Source organism: Protomyctophum bolini (genome assembly GCF_963924005.1).
Source record: "Protomyctophum bolini genome assembly, chromosome: 2".
NCBI lineage: Eukaryota > Metazoa > Chordata > Actinopteri > Myctophiformes > Myctophidae > Protomyctophum > Protomyctophum bolini.
Window position 1 is genome coordinate 4,879,047 of NC_137863.1, and position 19,666 is coordinate 4,898,712.

The 19,666-nt window shown below is 42.3% G+C and overlaps 2 protein-coding genes across 5 annotated transcripts in view; both read left to right on the forward strand.

Moving 5' to 3' along the window:
* LOC308332553 (cytosolic phospholipase A2 gamma-like) overlaps positions 1-19,666 on the forward strand; it is a 50,570-nt gene that overhangs the window by 23,342 nt on the left and 7,562 nt on the right. Inside the window, exons 1-2 of one of the 2 annotated variants that reach the window (XM_080788506.1) lie at positions 16,607-16,739; positions 19,210-19,314. The exons of the other annotated variant lie outside the window; for it this stretch is intronic. Coding sequence (XP_080644632.1) covers positions 16,641-16,739; positions 19,210-19,314 — 204 coding nt within the window. The 5' untranslated portion in view covers positions 16,607-16,640. Of the gene's footprint in view, positions 1-16,606; positions 16,740-19,209; positions 19,315-19,666 lie in introns of those variants that run through there. 2 annotated transcript variants of the gene reach the window in all.
* Positions 233-10,027, forward strand: LOC308332570 (cytosolic phospholipase A2 gamma-like). Of its 3 annotated transcripts, none has more exons than XM_080788524.1 (11): positions 233-375; positions 2,016-2,120; positions 3,668-3,810; positions 4,725-4,911; positions 5,845-5,959; positions 6,802-6,942; positions 7,046-7,126; positions 7,306-7,380; positions 8,276-8,439; positions 8,838-9,006; positions 9,619-10,027. In XM_080788524.1, exons 1-11 carry the CDS (start codon positions 277-279, stop codon positions 9,789-9,791), a joined length of 1,452 nt encoding a protein of 483 aa, XP_080644650.1. In that variant the 5' UTR covers positions 233-276; the 3' UTR covers positions 9,792-10,027. The 3 variants fall into 3 exon arrangements, with proteins under 3 accessions (XP_080644650.1, XP_080644651.1, XP_080644652.1); XM_080788525.1 differs by having other exon boundaries at positions 8,282-8,439; XM_080788526.1 differs by having other exon boundaries at positions 3,674-3,810.

A 19,666-nucleotide genomic window follows, 5' to 3' on the forward strand; every position in this document is an offset into this window, starting at 1 on the left:
TTTTCCCATTTAAATTAAGTTTAAAAGGTTGTTTTCTTTTTTGCGTTTTGTGTGGGTGTGTTTGTGTCAAACTAAGGTGCTTATGCCAGGTGTGTAACACACACGTGCGTGCGTGCATGTGTGTGTGCGTGCTCTTCAGGAAGAGGAGAAGGGGCGGAGAGACAGTCAAAGAATGGATCTGTTATGTAACTAAAAACTATTACATAACCTCTGTCCACCTGCTCCTCACACACAGACACACACACACGGACACACGGACCACTTCAAGCTGCAGCCATGAAGGTCACTCCTCTGATGATGACCGTCTCTGCTCTGCTGTATACTCTGGCTAGCGGCTCCATCCTCAGCCCTCCTGAGGACCTCAGCTTGCCCCAGGTGAGACAGCTATAGGCCCCTTTTCCACCGGGGTTGAACCGGTTCCGTTCTTTTGCTCCTGCCTACGTTTGAACCAAATGAATTGGGTCAGCTAGGGCATCCCTAAAAGTTGGTTCGGAAATTATAATAGAAAAAAATGGATGTACCTTGAGACTGCACTGCACTGGTAAATAACTTTAGCTATTCCAGATTGAATGAGTTTAAAGCTGAATCTGAGCATGCTAGACGTGATCTCCGATGCATCTGGGTTGTTCAGTACATGCAGTGCACTGCTACGTCCATTATGCTTTTGAGAGGTGACCATGCCGTGTTGTGTGTTTTGTCTTGTCTTGTCGTATTGTCAGTGTCACTTCCCTGTTAGTGTAGGACTATACAATTATTATTTTTTAATGCAACCTGCACACTATTTTGCGGTTAGATGGTGGTTATATGATATTTATATGTTAACATATTATCATCTTTGGTATGCATACGGAACATGTGTTATTTGATTTGATTTACTGGAGAAATACAGACATGATAAGTGATGGATCTATGTGTGTATATGTGTATGGTGTACTGTAGGCTATATGCATGCATGTATGAGTGATTTGAAGGTGTTTGAAGGTATAAGAATTAATTGTACATGTACGAAGGATAGGCATCCATAAGCTTTGAGCTTCAAGCCTATGCCTTTTCCATCAACTATAAGAGAATGTGAATATTTTCGGTAATGATTTATGTTACACTGTTGAATTGATCGAAATAAACTAAACTAAACTAAATATAGCAATGTGGCACTTAACCACATAAGTGTATTACAATTATGGTTATTAATAGAGATTTCTGGCTTTCAGAAAGCCAGAAGACAGAACCAGCCAGACTTGTTCTGTTGGGCAACGGTAAATCTAAGCCGCATGCACATTTTGTAACAATAGAAAAAAAGACACTTGACACATTTTGATTTGATTTATTAGACATAATAATTACATGTCAAGGATAAAACAGATCCACACAGACATGTTTGAGAGCAGCTGTATGACGCTCGTGTAGCGCAGTGGTACATTAAGAGGCAGCGGTGGCCGAACGGTTTGCGGAGCGGTCTTGATATCGAATCCCCGGACCGGCACGTTAAAATTAAAATTACCACCGCTGAAGTGCCCTTGAGCAAGGCATTGAACCATGAAATGTTCTATGAGCAGGGTGTGGCTGTAACCAAGCATCTCAAGCTTAGTCCACTTCCCTGGGTAAACAAAGAACTTTGCTTTGCTTTGGTTTTCAGCCCTTTTCATGGCAAAGCCCATTATTTATAAATGACTCTGCACTTTGAGCCACACCGTTTGATGAGACTTGATGAGCCTTGCAGACCCCAAAAAACGATAGAATATAATATGTCTTCATGTCCACGCTGTATTGATGTTGGTGCCATTACGAGAGATAACAGGCAAACTTTGATCAAAATAAAATTCTTCTCATACTTTCTCTGATTGTGTAGACTTCTTGTCTTGTAAATTAAGTAATGCAATAATGTAACTCTTGAGCCACTGGTGGTCCCTGAACCACTGAAACCTCTGGTGTAGCGGCTCCAATATATATTTGTGTGTATATAATGATATATAATACTGACTATATGTATATAATTTTTTCTCCATTACATCAAGGTCCGTATCGGTCACACTCTGAACGAGGCAGAGAAAGAGCATGTCACCAGAAGAAGACTCACAGTTCACCAATGCCTGAAGAAACTCCACATCCCCTCCACTCTGGTACGAGCATTTACTCTGTTATACTGTACATGTTGTTTTTTTTTGGGCCCAGTGACAGCGCCACAACAGGCCATTATATGAACTTTCAGGAAGTCAGGATGTCCTACTGGCTTCAGACACTATTGGCTTCATTGCCCCCCTGATAGAGACACAACATCCCCTGCACTCAGGAGCATTTAACCAGTTTTATTTAGAGATAGAAATATCCCCTCCACTGTGGTAGGAGCATTTCACCTGTTTTGTTTAGAGATAGCGACACAACATCCCCTGCACTGTGGTAGGAGCATTTCACCTGTTTTATTTAGAGATAGAAATTCAACATCCCCTTCATTCTGGTACAAGCATTTCACCTGTTTTGTTTAGAGATAGAAACTCCACATCCCCTCCACTCTGGTAGGAGCCTTTCACCTGTTTTATTTAGAGATAGAGACACAACATCCCCTGCACTCTGCACTCTGGTAGGAGCCTTTCACCTGTTTTATTTAGAGATAGAGACACAACATCCCCTGCACTCTGCACTCTGGTAGGAGCCTTTCACCTGTTTTATTTAGAGATAGAGACACAACATCCCCTGCACTCTGCACTCTGGTAGGAGCCTTTCACCTGTTTTATTTAGAGATGGAGACACAACATCCCCTGCACTCTGCACTCTGGTAGGAGCCTTTCACCTGTTTTGTTTAGAGATGGAGACACAACATCCCCTGCACTCTGCACTCTGGTAGGAGCCTTTCACCTGTTTTATTTAGAGATAGAGACACAACATCCCCTGCACTCTGCACTCTGGTAGGAGCCTTTCACCTGTTTTGTTTAGAGATGGAGACACAACATCCTCTGCACTCTGCACTCTGGTAGGAGCCTTTCACCTGTTTTGTTTAGAGATGGAGACACAACATCCCCTGCACTCTGCACTCTGGTAGGAGCCTTTCACCTGTTTTGTTTAGAGATAGAGACACAACATCCCCTGCACTCTGCACTCTGGTAGGAGCCTTTCACCTGTTTTGTTTAGAGATGGAGACACAACATCCTCTGCACTCTGCACTCTGGTAGGAGCCTTTCACCTGTTTTGTTTAGAGATAGAGACACAACATCCCCTGCACTCTGCACTCTGGTAGGAGCCTTTCACCTGTTTTGTTTAGAGATAGAGACACAACATCCCCTCCACTCTGGTAGGAGCCTTTCACCTGTTTTGTTTAGAGATAGAGACACAACATCCCCTGCACTCTGCACTCTGGTAGGAGCCTTTCACCTGTTTTGTTTAGAGATAGAGACACAACATCCCCTGCACTCTGCACTCTGGTAGGAGCCTTTCACCTGTTTTGTTTAGAGATAGAGACACAACATCCCCTGCACTCTGCACTCTGGTAGGAGCCTTTCACCTGTTTTGTTTAGAGATAGAGACACAACATCCCCTGCACTCTGCACTCTGGTAGGAGCCTTTCACCTGTTTTATTTAGAGATAGAAACTTCACATCCCCTCCACTCTGGTAGGAGCCTTTCACCCGTTTTGTTTTAACACTGTGCTTCATGTATGATGTTTCTGTTGAAAGAACAAGGTTCCCAACATTGCTCTGATTGTCTCTGGAGGAGGACAGAGAGCCATGGTGGGACTGCTGGGATCTGTGCTTGAACTGAAGAAACAAGGTCTACTGGACTGTATGATGTACCTGAGTGGAGTGTCTGGATCTACCTGGTACACACACACACACACACACACACACACACACACACACACACTGTATGATGTACCTGAGTGGGGTGTCTGGATCTACCTGGTACACACACACACACACACACACACACACACACACACACACACACACACACACACACACACACACACACACACACACACACACACACACACACACACACTGCATGATGTACCTGAGTGGAGTGTCTGGATCTACCTGGTACACACACACACACACACACACACACACACACACACACACACACACTGTATGATGTACCTGAGTGGGGTGTCTGGATCTACCTGGTACACACACACACACACACACACACACACACACACACACACACACACACACACACACACACACACACACACACACACACACACACACACACTGTATGATGTACCTGAGTGGAGTGTCTGGATCTACCTGGTAGGCCACAGGATCCGTATGTTGGCCTTCAAAATAAGGGTCTGCACATAAAAGACTGTGGCAGTGACTGGATAATTAATTATGGCAGTCAATGTGTTCATCATATTTGACAATTTGGCCAATTTGGTGTTAAGCCTTGCATTGTGATAGAAACCCATGTTAACACATTTGTGGTTAGCGCTTAGCGGGTCAAATTTTCCCTGTGATATAAATTAGCCTATAGAATACTCAAACTACATTTTCATATAGATCCCCCCCCCCCCCCCCACCTCATAGCTGACTTGTTATGCATTGATATATCCATGTAAAACACTGCATGTTTAAAATATTGTTTTGTGTTAGGTTTAGGGATTCATCTTTCAATATATAGCACTAGTTTTCAAGTTTTTCAATTACAATTACCGTACATGATGAACTATTCTGTCCGCCACTGGGAATACATGAAATCATGTATTTTCTTTCATCATCTCATCTACAGGGGCATGGCCTCCTTATACAAATACCCCAACTGGTCCTCCGATCCGAAGCCTGTGATCGAGGAAACAGTTCAAAGGCTGGATGGTTGCGGCGTGTTGTTGCGGTATCCCGGGACATGGGCCCAATACGACAACTTCAATCAAGCACACGGCTGGGCTGCACACGTAGTCACCACCTTCGTGAAAGAGGTCAGACCAAGCATTTACACAGAAAACCATATCTTAATACAGCATAGTTGTAAATGCAACTTGCGGCTGTTGCATTAACCCATTCTGAACGGGAACCCATTTTTGGTGTTAGCATCATGTTATGCTTTAGCTATTGAAAAATAGCAGATCTACAAGCTCATAGTGCGCCACCGAGTGGCGCACTATGAGCTTGTAGGTCTGCTATTTTAGAAAAATCGAAAGAACGACTGACATTTTTTAGAATCTGATCTCAGGTCAGAATGGGTTAATCAGACCAGTGTGTGTCCAGTGGAAACCTCGTATGAATCTGATCTCAGGTCAGAATGGGTTAAGGCTCTGCTGCCACTCTTTGCTAATAGCCGTCACATGAAACGCAGACCAGCCTCGATCTCCTCTGTAGCGGAAAAATATATTAAAAATAAAACGTTTTACCTACTCGCCAATACAAAGGCGATTTGTGTAATTACGTAGAAAGCCTACTGTATACTTTCCTTAGTGGACACACTAAGGAACAACATGTAAAAAATGCACTTTTTGGCCAGAAAGGGATTGTTTTTACACTGGAAATTAAATACATTACGTTACGTTACTCCACTTTGGCGAGTAGGTAAAACTATTTTATATTTACGATACAGACGAGACGAGAGGCTGGTCTGCATTTATGCGAGCGTACGAAAAGAACAGTTCCATAGCTCTAATGCAGGTTGCATTAGAGCTATGGACCATGCAGAGCTAAATACAACATAATACATAGTATAAGCCTACTGTATGCTAGCTGAAAACTACTTCAATAATCACTGTTGTTTAGGCGTTTCTGTTTTTTCAGCAGGCTATCCAAATACTATTGAAACTCCATACAGATACAGGGGGTATTGATCCATCCAACTGGAAGTATTGATCCATATTATTTGTTGTGGGGTTTATTTTTTCCAGATAGATGAACATGTTCTTTCAGAGCAGAGAGGAAAGCACGACATGGATCCCTATCCCATCTACACTGTGATTGACAAGGAGATCCTAGACGGACGACGAAAGAAAACTCTAAAGGGTAAATTAAGTATCATTGATCTGTGTTGGGCTGTGATATGGATCGATATCTCTGTATCTGTCAGAATCAGAAATAGGTTAGGTTTAGGTGTGCTGCCCCGTGGGAGGTTAGGGTTAGGGTGAGGGTTTGAGATATCGGACCAATGGTATGTCTAACCAAAAGCAGTTCAGCACCCTCAATGCCACTGAGTGCAGACTTCCATACTCCAACACTTTGTTTATTACCTGCACGGAATTTCTCAGCAGAAAGTAACTCATTACACGTCTAATATGGATTTTTATGAAACAAACACTTCTTTAAACAACGTCATTTCAGATCAGACTTTTCTATTTGGATGAATGGGCTGTCAATGGAGGGTGTTGCAACTCTAGATTCAACCTATTTAAACAAATCACACTTGTGAAGTGAGGGGCGCTCTTATCGTTACATACATCATCATACATCACATTCCGTGCTCAGCCAATCGATTCATTTCTGTGGTGCAAACACACAAAGCTGGGCATAATCTAGTATTGAAAATGCGTTATATGGAGATCTCTGTATCTGTCAGTCCATGTCCCCTTTATGCCCATATATGGAGCTGACTGATTTGTTTGAGGCTGATGCCATGACGACACATTGCTTGAGGTTAGACGACGCTCCATATGTGGGCGTGGCTGTATTTGGAACTTTTTAGGCCTCTGTGGTTATGGCTGAGTCATGGCGACCTCCCTGCCTTAAGACATAGGGTTGTTCTTTTTATTTTCTTAGTTTTGAACAAAACTATGAATTCAATAATGATGTATTGATGCAAAATCACATTGAACTGCTTCAGAGCCTGACTGACCGTGTTTCCTTGACAGACGTGTGGGTTGAGATGACCCCCCATGAGGCGGGGTACTCTCTCTCCGGGGCCTTCGTGGACCAGAAATACTTTGGGAGTAAGTTTGACCACGGGACGTTGATAAAGGAGCAGCCAGAGATGGACATGCTCTACGTCCAAGGTGAGACTCCACCATGCACGGTCGGTCGGTCCACTTCCGTTCTGTTGGTTTGTTTCTTCCAAAGCATTGCATTTGAATTCTGTGTGAATTGCTCTGTTGGCAGGCCTGTGCGGCAGCAAAGCCGCTGAATTATCGCCATCAGCTGCGTGGTCAGTAGTGAAGCAGAACATGCTTTGCTTACTTGGTTGGTCATTTGGGCATTTTCTCTCTCTCTCTCTCTCTCTCTCTCTCTCTCTCTCTCTCTCTCTCTCTCTCTCTCTCTCTCTCTCTCTCTCTCACGCACGCATCAGGATCCATTTTCGTCACCCCTAAACCCCTTATCCCTAAACGTCTTTGCCTATTTATCTCTATGTCACATTTCAGGGAATATGTTTGCGGGTTTGATGAAACCCACTTTCTCCTGGGGAACCACATACAACTTCCTGCACAACATGAGAGGTGAGTCCAGAGCTCGGACACAATTCATATGAACTAACACTAATGTTGCTCTGGAGAGGGATGTCTGGAACACTCTGGTGGTGCTGTTGCTCCCGCGACCTGACTACGGATAAGCGGCTGAAGATGGATGGATGGATTGAAGTACAATACTGACATTCCTGTATGTGTTCTTGCATATATATTGTGCTTACAGTGATGCACAACTTATCAACAACTTATCTTGTGACATGCAGATCTTGTACACACATGCACACCTTAATTCAGTTGTGGGGTCAACTTACAGATATCGTTCACACTTGTATTATTAAGTCATGGCCACACTGACCAGTGACCATACAGTATGACGTACACAATAGTCATGGGCATCATAATATGTGTTAAAAACTAAACAAACATTTTTATTGCATATTGAAAATATACTAAATATTTGAATGTTTTGGGGCCCCTTGTAGCTTTTATTTGATAGTAACATCATCATCATTTTTCGACCGCGGTCGAGATCATGGATTTCACAATGCCACGCCAGACTTCCCACGTTCCTTCATTGCCATCCCCAGTTCCTGGACATCAGGCAACGACCGTTTTCTACCTCTGGTCTGCTCTGAGGCAGGACTGAGGATATAACCTCATGATCAGCTCTGTAGCAGTGGCCGGCAAACTGTGTTCTTCTGTAGTGAAGAAACACGGGGAAGGTTGCCGTATGTTAGTCGATGAGTCTATCGATGAGTCGATTACAAGATAGATGTTTTGCACTCTCATTAGAAGGCGGGGGTGAATGACATCCAGCCGTTTCTCTAAATTCTTTGAAAGTGTCCATGTCTCAGAGCCATAATTTTTGTACGGCTGAAGAAGTCAGAGGTAGACTCTTATCCTGAAATCACTGTATTTTGTACAGCTGAAGAAGTCAGAGGAGTAGACCCTTGTATCCTGAAATCAGGAACAAGGGACTATATCGACGCTGGACTGCTGCTCAACGCTCCCTACTTCTCCGTCCTCAGACCAGAGAGGAACGTCGACCTCATCATCTCCCTCGACTTCAGCGAAGGAGACCCTATGAAGGTAGGCGGAGAACTATTCCACAATCTCCAAATACTATATAGAGTCTGGAACTACACTTCCCGAAATCTGAGTAAGGAAGCTGGCATTTCCGTTCACGAAAATATATTTAAATATATTAAGCTTACTTAATCTTAAGATTACTTTTATGCTAAGCAGTAAGCTATATATGCTTAGACGATTTCTATTTATATTAGGATACATTTGCGCGACTGTAAAGACGAAACGGAAGTGGGGAGGAGGCTCCACTTCCACTTTATATTTTACTAATGACAGCTCTTCCGTATAAATATCTGATCAGGAAAAAATCTAATGATCGGAATCTGATCGGGAGCAAAAAAAAGGGACATCCCTAGTCCTAATATATTATAATCAAGCCATTGTGTTTATAATTTTTACAGACAATTGAAGATGCTTATAAGTTGTCCAAGGATATGGATAGAGCTTTCCCACACGTTGAATTTCCAGAAAAGGACAGAGAAAACCCAAAGGACATCTACGTGTTTCCAGGAGACGACAACACCCCGACAGTGATCCACATGCCTCTGTTCAACAGGGTGAACTGTCACGGTAACTGTTCCGTTTGCACAATTTGTACATGAACATACATTGTGTAAAGATTAACGAATTATAACAATGTTGAAATATGGAGAAATATGGCCAACAGCAGCAATATAGTTGTTGAAAGAGCATAGGCTACTGATTTAAAAGTTACCATACAGTATTTGTTCATGTTAACTAATTCGTTTTTAAAAAAGAAATCATTTAGTAGACCTTAATTAGAGGAATAAAGGTATAGATCTCCTCAGACAAGTAAAGAGTGACTCATTCAATCGGAAAATACATTTGAAATGCTCGATGAACACACGTGCACACACACACACACACACACACACACACACATACACACACACACACACACACACACACACACACCTGTGCACATTAGATATGCGTGCCTGTGTCCAACAACTTTCTAACTTTTCAAAATGTATGAGTTACCGAAAGCTTCAAATATATATGTTTTACATTATAGCCTACTATAATCCTCAAAACAAGGTGCTACACAGAAAACCAAAGTCATTTTTAAAACTAACAACAGAAAACTGTCAACATTTAGCCAGTGTGAATTCAAAACAATAATACTACAGTATTTGCGTTTCTATATTGTCTCCTCATCAGTGTCCGATGACTGTGATATTGAGAAGCTGAGACATAGATACAGGACCTATCAAGGACCGCTGTGTCCCGCAAGGATCAAAGAGCTGATGGACAGAGCCGCCGCCAATGTGATCAACACCAAGCCCAAGCTGCTGGAGGAGATTCGGAAGGCCGTCAATAGAAAAAGGTCCTAAAATGCAATGCAGAAATGAAGCCCCCGTCATCCAGTTTCCCCAGTAGTCCTCAGCGTCCCTCATTGCATAGAGCAGAGCCCATTGTAATGCGCTATATGTAGGCATGGACCAGTCCACCCTCAGACGTCTGCATCTTGTCCAAAATGCCGCCGCTCGCCTACTCACTGGTATGAGGAGGCGTGATCATATCACTCCCGTCCTTGCCTCCCTCAACGGTTTGGCCCCCCTGTATCTATCGGTACTCATGGATCCATACACCCCATCCAGGCCCCTGATAGTGTGGTACGAGGCGTCAAAAAAACAGCTCCCGTAGGATTTTTGTGCTAAAATTGAGTCCAAACTATGAGAAAATGATGGGGTTCAAATTTTCCCGACCCCCACCCCGTTTCTGGGGGGGTCATCTATTTGGGACCTCCCAGAACAGTATGCCAGCCAGTTAATGTCCGATTTTCATAATATTAGAATTATTTTGTATGTTTTAAAACATTCTGAGTTGATTTCTTAAACTTTTTAAGTGATCAGAAGAATCTTTTTTTACTTTTGGTAGGGGTGTTTCCTCACCTGGGACCTCCCGGACTGACCCCTGGGCCTATTCCAGTTCTCATTACATTCCTCGCTCTGCTCCTGCTCCAGAATATTGTCAAATTAGATCATAAATGAAGCATAAAAGTATTTGTAGCTGGGCTCTGATATAAAAAAAATGGTAGTAGCCAATACAAGGGGTCTTCCACAGGGGGCCCATGACCCCTAGGGGGTCCTCAGAGTTACTATACAGGGGCCCACCAAATCATTGTGGGATAGGAACTTTTTTTCTTTTTTTTACATTAAACCACTTGAACCATAGCATCCCTTTTCCAAGGAGAACTTTAGCCAACAATAGCTGATCTACAAGGTTGTAGTTTGAGCTTGTAGATCAGCTATTTTCAAAGTAAGGTGCCTCAGACCCAAGTGTAGCAAATATTGCTGCTAAATAAAGATCAGCCAAGATCAGCCAGGCTGCTGCTGTCTTTCTCTTTTCTCTTTGTCTTTCTGTTGTCGGTCAGGTGACTGGGAGGGCTACTTGTCATCCTTAGAGGAACTCATCAAGTATTTCTTTGCTCGTGATCTCCTTAAATATGCTCGACTATCTTGCCCAAATGAACGCTCTTGAACAGGATGACCGCAGTTTAGGTGTGCTTCCCCGTGGGAGGTTAGGGTGTGGGTTTGAGATGGTTAACATCGGTAGACTGTAGACAACTTGACTGCGTGTACTGTACGTGCGTTTGATTTGTGAGTTCTCTTGGCACAGTACCATGGGTGTGTACGCATAACAAAACCATGATGCTTCTATGCAACGATTGGTATATGAAAAACATCATTGAAGCTGAGAAATGTCGGCTATGTGGTTGACACGCACTGTGAGAAGATGAGTTCAGATATGTACCAGTGCCACTGTCTATTTTGTTTAAAGCTGCATTACACCTCAAGCAGACTGAAATTATGAACCCTTTTGGGTGTTATTTTGTCCATAAAGTGATGCTATTCTTGTGTGATCCTCAAAACAGGATTTGATATATTCAGACTAAAATTATTAATATTGCCACCACCACCAATAACCATGATAATACAGCAGCTATCTGCACCCGGGGAAATCACTTTGCCAGCTTGTGAATGTGATGGACATTTCCATTAATATTTTATTTTTGCCACGGACATGCAAAACAAGTGATCAATGATATTACCAGAACACAAATGTATAGCCTATAGTACTAATTGACTCTTGACGTGTCATAGTGTCTACTCTATTCCACTGCGCTACACATTTTAAAATAAGTAATTTATCAAAACTTATTTTTGGGGAAAAGCCGATCTACAAGCTCACAACACATTACGGCATGTTGTGACCTTGTAGATCAGCAATTGTCCTTTCTTCTTAGCCTATAATGACAGGCCCAAAATTGGGATTTCAGGGTAAAAATAGCTATATAGTCACCCAACTTACCCAGAAAGACTGGGAAGTTATCCACTGTATACTGGCAGGTGGCCGTCCAGACAGGCATTATATGTGGCATAATGCATGGTCCAAGTATATTCCATGTTTGGGATTTCAATAAATGGGTCTTCCGTCTTATACAGTAAGTAGGCTACAGTTGCAGTCCGAGAAAGGGACACTTAGCTGCAAAGGTGAATGGGTGCGCAGTATACTTAATATTAGGTTATTGCAGATGGCCTTTCAGAGGACAGTGTTACTTGGGGACATGAGGAGACAGGATGTTCTACAAGCTAAACTAGTTTTGTGTTTGTCAACGTAGCTTAAATAGTTGGTGTCAGTTCATTAAGGTGTGTACTCTAGGTTGATGACTTATGAGACATGCAATGGAAACATACCTGAGATTCAAAACAGATAATTAAGTACTGTTTAAGGAATGTTTCACTGTTCACTGTTTCACTGTGTTGTTGTGGAGCATTTGCTATAACAAAGTAGATAGACTAGATCCCATGCAGTAGTGTCATTGCTGTAACTTGGTATCTGTAATGTGTTCTGTTGCTGCAGGGTGAACTACTGTATGGGTAGCATTATAGTATAATCGATGCCTTACAGCCCCCCCCCCCCCCCCCCCCTCTGTTTTGGAATGAGGGAACATAGGGCTGAGGGAACATATAGGGCTGAGGGAACATATAGGGCTGAGGGAACATAGGCCTGAGGGAACATAGGGCTGAGGGAACATAGGGCATAGAGGCTTGGGTACGGTCCCAACACTATTAGGGAGGACATTCAAGATGATGATGACGAAGATGAATAGATCCTGCAAATAATGTATTGTAGGCATAATTGACCATGGGCTCTTTAAGAGGATGTGTGTGTGTGTGTGTGTGTGTGTGTGTGTGTGTGTGTGTGTGTGTGTGTGTGTGTGTGTTAGTGTGAGTGCAGTGTGTGAAATAAATGGACACATTCTGCGTGCCCAAAGTGAGAAGTTGCAATACCTTTATTACCTGCAGTAACATCTGTCAACAATAATGGTAGAATACTAATAAACTATCAAAGTACTTTACATAAACGCAAGATATTCTAATACTATTCGAAATACTTGCAAATCTGTATATATGGGTGCAAGAATAGGGGAAAAACTAGTCCCGGCCCCCTGTGGAAGACCCCCTGTATTAACTACTACTCATTTTTGTAATCAGTGCCCAGCTACAAAAGCTTTTAATGCTTTAAGTATTATCTAATTTGACATTGTTCTGGAACAGGAGCAGAGCGAGGAATGTAATGAGTACTGAGATGAGTCCGGGGGGTCCCGGTGAAGAAAGACCCCAACCTAAAGTCAGAAAAGATTATTCTGGCTACTTTCAAAGTGTAATAATAATAATAAATCAACTCAGGATATTTAAAAACCTATAAAACAACCCTAATATTATGAAAATCGGACATTAATTGTCTGGCGTAATATTATGGGAGGTCCCAAAATATATGACCCCCCAAATAAGGGGTGGGGGTCGGGAAAATTTGAACCCCATCATTTTCTGACAGTTTGGTCCCTATGAAAGCCAAAAAAGCAAAGAAATCACTTTTAGCAAAAAAATCCTACGGAAATACACCTCGGGCTCGTACCACACTATGAGGTCAGCTGACCAGCGGCTCCTGACTGTGCCCAATTCCAATTACAGGTCCAGAGGTGGCCGTGCCTTTTCAGTGGCCGGCCCCAAACTCTGGAACTGTCTGCCCCTTCATATCTAGTCTGCTCACTCCTTAGAGGCCTTTAAGTCTTTACTTAAGTTAAAACTCATCTCTTCTCTCTGGCTTTCAATGTTTGACCTAATTAACCTGTGTCACATCACATCACATCACTTTTATGCTATTTGTTGCGTTCAAATGTAATGTATGTCTTCTAGCCACCAAGGATCATTCAGATGGTGGCAATGAGCACCCTCTAGTGGTTGACACTGAAAACACCAAGTCTCTGCTTTCTCTGTTGCTGAGCCTTGGATGAAAAGGACAAGAAATCTTTTACTTGGCAGAAGTTGGCACACAGAGTTAGTTGTCGTTACACACGCATTCATGCCTTGGTCAAGTTCATGTTGTCACGGCCCCCATAATTGGCCTGGCCTGCAGGGCCTATGCTGCTGCTGTGTATATGGTGCACTGCCCTGTGTGTGTTTCTCCCACAGATCATGCGGGCGTCGGCCCACTTGAGACACCTCATTAGGTGCATTAGGAGCACCTGGCCAGTGCTCCTGGAACCTCTATCCACACTTTTCCTGGGCTGTGTGTGCTCCAGTTCCTGTTGATTTCATTGGATATCATTGGTCATCTGACCAGTTTCATTGGCTTTCATTAGATCAAATTGACAGGAACTGGAGCACACACAGCCCAGGAAAAGTGTGGATAAAAGAAGAGGCATTCTCGGGGTTCCTCTCCAGATGACAGCACCCTTCTGTTTGTTTTCTTGCTGTTTGAGTTGCACTATACAACACGCCGTCACCATATTAACCACACATCCACACGATCCACACTGACACCACTGATCTTACTGACTTCCACATCTCATACATTCTCTAAGCATTCTCTTTAATCTTTGCAATATTAGTTACCTTTTGTGAATACATTATTGTTATTTTGAACACTGCTACTGTGTCCTCCTCAATTTGTCATGGCCCCAACGGGCCGGGTTATGACAGATTGGGGGCTTGCGGCCACTTTAAGCAACTCGGGTTGGCTGTGACTCTGCGAACAGGTAAAAGTAATTTCCTGTACTGTTTGAAGCCTACATTGGCAACTTTACAGTCTCGGCATTGTTGAGGAGGTGCATGGTAGTGTTTGAGTAACAATTTTGTTTTGAATGACAATTTGTTTTGAGTAATTTGAGGGACAATTTGTTTAACATTTTGAGTAATTGATTTATCAGTTTGGTTAAATACAATTATTTAAAATTTGTTTTGTGCTGTCAATATAGTTGCCACTGATTGTGGTAATTGGGGCAGGTGTGGCAGGTGGGTCTCTAGACCGTCTGAGGGGAGGTGTTCCCCGCCCACGTAGGTCAGCGGCGTTCCCCCCCCATATGGGATCTGTTTGTTTGATTTTTCTTTGTGTTTTGGGTTTAATAGATTGCTGTCCCACACAAGCTGGGATAGGGTGGTACCCCTGAGATGCCCAGTGTTGGCAGGGGAACTCGGGAGGCCCACTGAAGACCAGGGCAATAATTTATGGTAGTTTGGTTTTTGGTTAGGCAGTTTAAGTAGGGGGAACGCCGCTCCTGTAGGCGCACCTGTTCCACCTGTCCTAAATTGGCAGGGAGGGAAACGTTTGTTCCAATTTGGAATTCTGTTTTCTACTTTGTAGATTGGCCTTGAGACTCCTCATTAGACTCATTAGAAGCACCTGGCCAGTGCTCCTGGAACCTCTATAAAAGAGGGCTTGCCAGCCGTTCTCGGGTTCCCTCTGCAGATGACAGAACCCTTCTGTTTGTTTCCCTTTGCTGTTTGAGTTGCACACTTCCAACACCCATTCACCATACTAACCACACATCCACACTGACACCACTGATCTTACCGACTTCCACATCTCATACATTCTGTAAGCATTCTTTAATCTTTATAATTATTGGTTACCTTTTGTGAATAAATTGTTGTTATTTTGAACACTGCTACTGTGTCCTCCTCTATTTATCATGGCCCAACGGGCCGGGTTATGACAATGTTCAAAGCCATTTGTTTTCCAAGTCCTAGAGAGACGACAAGCCCGACAGTTTATTATAAAGTTGGAGAGAATTGAATTGACAGAATTGAGTCACATATCATATAGGACGTTAAAATAGACAAGTGAAAGCCTTATATAGCACTTTGATGATGATAAACCTTGAAATTTGGGCGAGTTTATGGTCGACTCAAAGTGATGTGACACCTATGCCCCCCCCCCCCATATATTAACAATGCCAAAAAGACAACCACAAGATTGGTGCAACATTTCATGGCACACGGCATTGAAGCTCTAAAATGCGCTGGACTTCAACACAATCCTAACTGGACAGTTTTAGGACAAAGACGTTTTAATGAAAAACAGTGGATTAAGAACCTCAACACGGATTTTCCTGGAGGCTTAAACATGCCTAAAATCAGATCTTGAACACAACAAAACTTAAACTCAGGATTAAACTGGAGAAATCTAAAAGTAATTGGATCAGACTTCCTTCGGATACATGGCGAATGCATTTATTCCTTGCATTACAGTGCACTGAAGTCTTTTAATTCCCCCCCCCGCACGGTGGATGGTCCTGTCGGATTGGCATTATGTCAAAATGGCAGTATGTAGGAATGTAAACCTGTTAGTGCTCAGAGCACATGAGACGTTGGTGATTCTGCTTCTCTCTTCTAGGAAGGAGCTTTAATTCTAATTACACAATATACTTTGTAGTCTATAAATAGTTTCACTTGAACATTAATAATCTCAAGTAGACGATTTGCAATAGCCTACACATTTATTTTCTCCTATTTCTCCGACTCCAGAATGAGGCTGTGTCTGGAGGCCCTGTCGGCTGTCACTGTACTAGCCAAGATAAGAAGCTGCCCCCGAACCACCCTGGGGTGTTTGACAGCATTCTAACAAAGGCTTAGTTTTTACAGGCCAATAGTAAATAACTCTGTACATAACATCATACGTACTAAGCAAGTCACCACAGTATTGCACTTTGTCTCAACTTACACCTCCTGTGTGTCAGCCTGACACAGCTGAGAATAGGTTGACTGATATATACAGATGTCCAGATCTGATCCAGATCTGATCCATCATAACATAACAGACATAACCTCTGTCCACCTGCTCCACACACACACACGCACAGACACACACACGGACCACTTCAAGCTGCAGCCATGAAGGTCACTCCTCTGATGATGACCGTCTCTGCTCTGCTGTATACTCTGGCTAGCGGCTCCATCCTCAGCCCTCCTGAGGACCTCAGCTTGACCCAGGTGAGACAGCTATAGGCCCCTTTTCAATCGGGGTTGAACCGGTTCCGTTCTTTTGGTCCTGCCTAAGTTTGAACCACATTAATTGGGTCAGGGCATCCCTAAAAGTTGGTTCGGAAATTATAATAGAAAAAGATTGATGTACCTTAAGAGGCTCGGTATCCATTCCTTGCACTGGTAAATAACTTTTAACAGTTCCAAGCTATTCCAGATTGAATGAGTTTAAAGCTGAATCTGAGCATGCTAGACGTGATCTCCGACGCATCTGGATTGTTCAGTACATTTATTATGAGGAGCTATGTGTGCGTGCACACTGCACAGAGCACTGCTACGTCCATTATGTTTTTCAGAGGTGACCATGCCGTGTTGTGTGTTTTGTCATACTGTCACTGTCACTTCCCTGTTATTGTAGGACTATACCATTTATTTATTTTATTCTACACATAAGGGACAAAATAATTATTTTACCAAAAACACGTTGGCCTATAGCCCTAAATTTATACTAATAATGGACTCCTCCTGATGTCATATACGTAGGGTCTATTTCAATGTTCTACGTATTTAAAAATAAAAATGACTGGCGCTATACATCTTTTATGACGTAATTATCAGACAAAACAAACATTAAACTCAGTCCATGTCAAAGAAAAAACTATAACTATTATATCTGACCTACTGCGTGGAGGTTTGGGAAAATACCAAAGTAATCTTCAACCCCAAACACACTATTCATAAGGTCTAACACATTGAAGTTTATGGACATAGTGAAGTTTAAAACGGCACAAATCATCTACAAGGCAAGGCATAAACTATACTACCAGGAAATATTCAGAAATGGTTCATGGAAAGGGAGGGGAGATGTGAACTAAGAAGGGAGCAACATATGAAACAGCTTGGTGCTCGCAGCACTCTTTAATTTAATTCTATTTAAGAAAAGGTACAAGATGTGGCTTTTGGAGAAATGGAGACATAAGTGATGGATCTACTGTGTATACTGTATACTGGTGTATGTATATATATGCATGCATTTATGAGTGATATATGTTTGGCGGTATAAGAATGAATTTTCGAGGGCAAATACTGAATAATAATAATGTTGAGTGTTCGTTTTAACAAACAATGGAAGGTATGTGATTGTGAATGTAAAAGAAAATGTATAATTATATAGGGGGATTATTCATTATGTGAGTTTAAAATTATGTTCGAGAAAATCTACAAAGGATAGGCATCCATAAGCTTTGAGCTTCAGCCTATGCATTTTCCATCAACTATAAGAAAATGTGAATATTTTAGGCAATGATTTATGTTCTACTGTTGAATTGATCGAACTAAATTGAACTAAACTAAATATAGGAGGGGCACTACCCTCAACAATACGGCACTTAACCACAAACTCCTAATTATTTTGGATAATATATAATTGAGTCTTACTCAGTTACTCTATCGGAAAAGGGCCACTTAGCTGCAGCAAACGTGTGTGGGTGCGTATTACACTTATGGCTATTAATAGAGATTTAGATCTGGTTTTTCAAAGGACACTGTTACATGAAGACAGAACCAGCTAGACTTGTGCGGTTGCATCCAAGGAATGCATTTTGTAAACTGGTAAAAAAAAAGACACATTTTGATTTGATTTGTTAGACATAATAATTACATGTCAAGTGGAAACGTCAAGTATGAAACAGATCCACACAGACATGACGTCATGTACTGCAGTGGTTTTCAGCCCTTTTCATTGCAAACATATTTATTCTACATTTGAGCCACACTGTTGGAATATGATCTTTATTATGTATATATATATTTTATTATTGTAAGTACAAACCCCAGACCGGAAGTGCCTATTATCTGTGTGTATATAACCTGATGTGAATAAACCTGGTAACATGACGTGTGTCGTACTGATCCATAGCTGATGCATCCTGGTGTGACTTTATTTACTCTTCAGTGTTTTCCTCCGTCAAGTATATTTCTTCAGTTCTATATTTCTGGTACAACACGCTATTACAGCTGTGAAACTCAACACACACCGTTTGGCTCAGGGTGTGTGGCACAAAACTAAAGAATATAATGTCCTCGTGTCCATATCGTATTGATGTTGGTACAGTTAGGAGAGATAACAGGCAAACGTTGATCAAAATAACAATTCTTCTTATACATTCTGTAATGGCATGTAGACTTCTTGTACATTAAGTAATGCAGATGTTTAACAATAATTTAACTCTTGAGAGTGCATGTGAAATGGTCCATTTGGTTTCATGTTAGCTGGCTCTCAAGAGTAAAGCTTTATAAGGGTCCATTTGGTTACCAACTCTCCATCATTTAGCTGGAACCATTCACCTGGACCCCCCCCCCCCCTCAAGGACCACCGGTGGTCCCCGAACCACTGGTTGAAAACCTCTGGTGTAGCGGCTCCAATATATATTTGTGTGTATATTATAATGATATATATATTTTTCTCCATTACATCAAGGTCCGTATCGGTCACACTCTGAACGAGGCAGAGAAAGAGCATGTCACCAGAAGAAGACTCACAGTTCACCAATGCCTGAAGAAACTCCACATCCCCTCCACTCTGGTAGGAGCCTTTCACTTGTTTTACTTAGAGATAGAGACACAATTTTACAATTTACAATTTAGGCATTTAGCAGACGCTCTTAATCCAGAGCGACTTACATTAAGACACAACATCCCCTGCACTCTGCACTCTGGTAGGAGCATTTCACCTGTTTTGTTTAGAGATAGAGACACAACATCCCCTGCACTCTGGTAGGAGCCTTTCACCTGTTTTGTTTAGAGATAGAGACACAACATCCCCTGCACTCTGGTAGGAGCCTTTCACCTGTTTTGTTTAGAGATAGAGACACAACATCCCCTCCACTCTGGTAGGAGCCTTTCACCTGTTTTGTTTAGAGATAGAGACACAACAT

Excerpts from the sequence above, each read along its gene's own strand:
- LOC308332570 (XM_080788524.1), top strand. The coding sequence starts at position 277 with ATGAAGGTCACTCCTCTGATGATGACCGTCTCTGCTCTGCTGTATACT. Across the intron at positions 4,912-5,844 it reads TCACCACCTTCGTGAAAGAG|ATAGATGAACATGTTCTTTC; the intron begins GTCAGACCAAGC and ends TATTTTTTCCAG. Across the intron at positions 7,381-8,275 it reads CTTCCTGCACAACATGAGAG|CTGAAGAAGTCAGAGGAGTA; the intron begins GTGAGTCCAGAG and ends TATTTTGTACAG.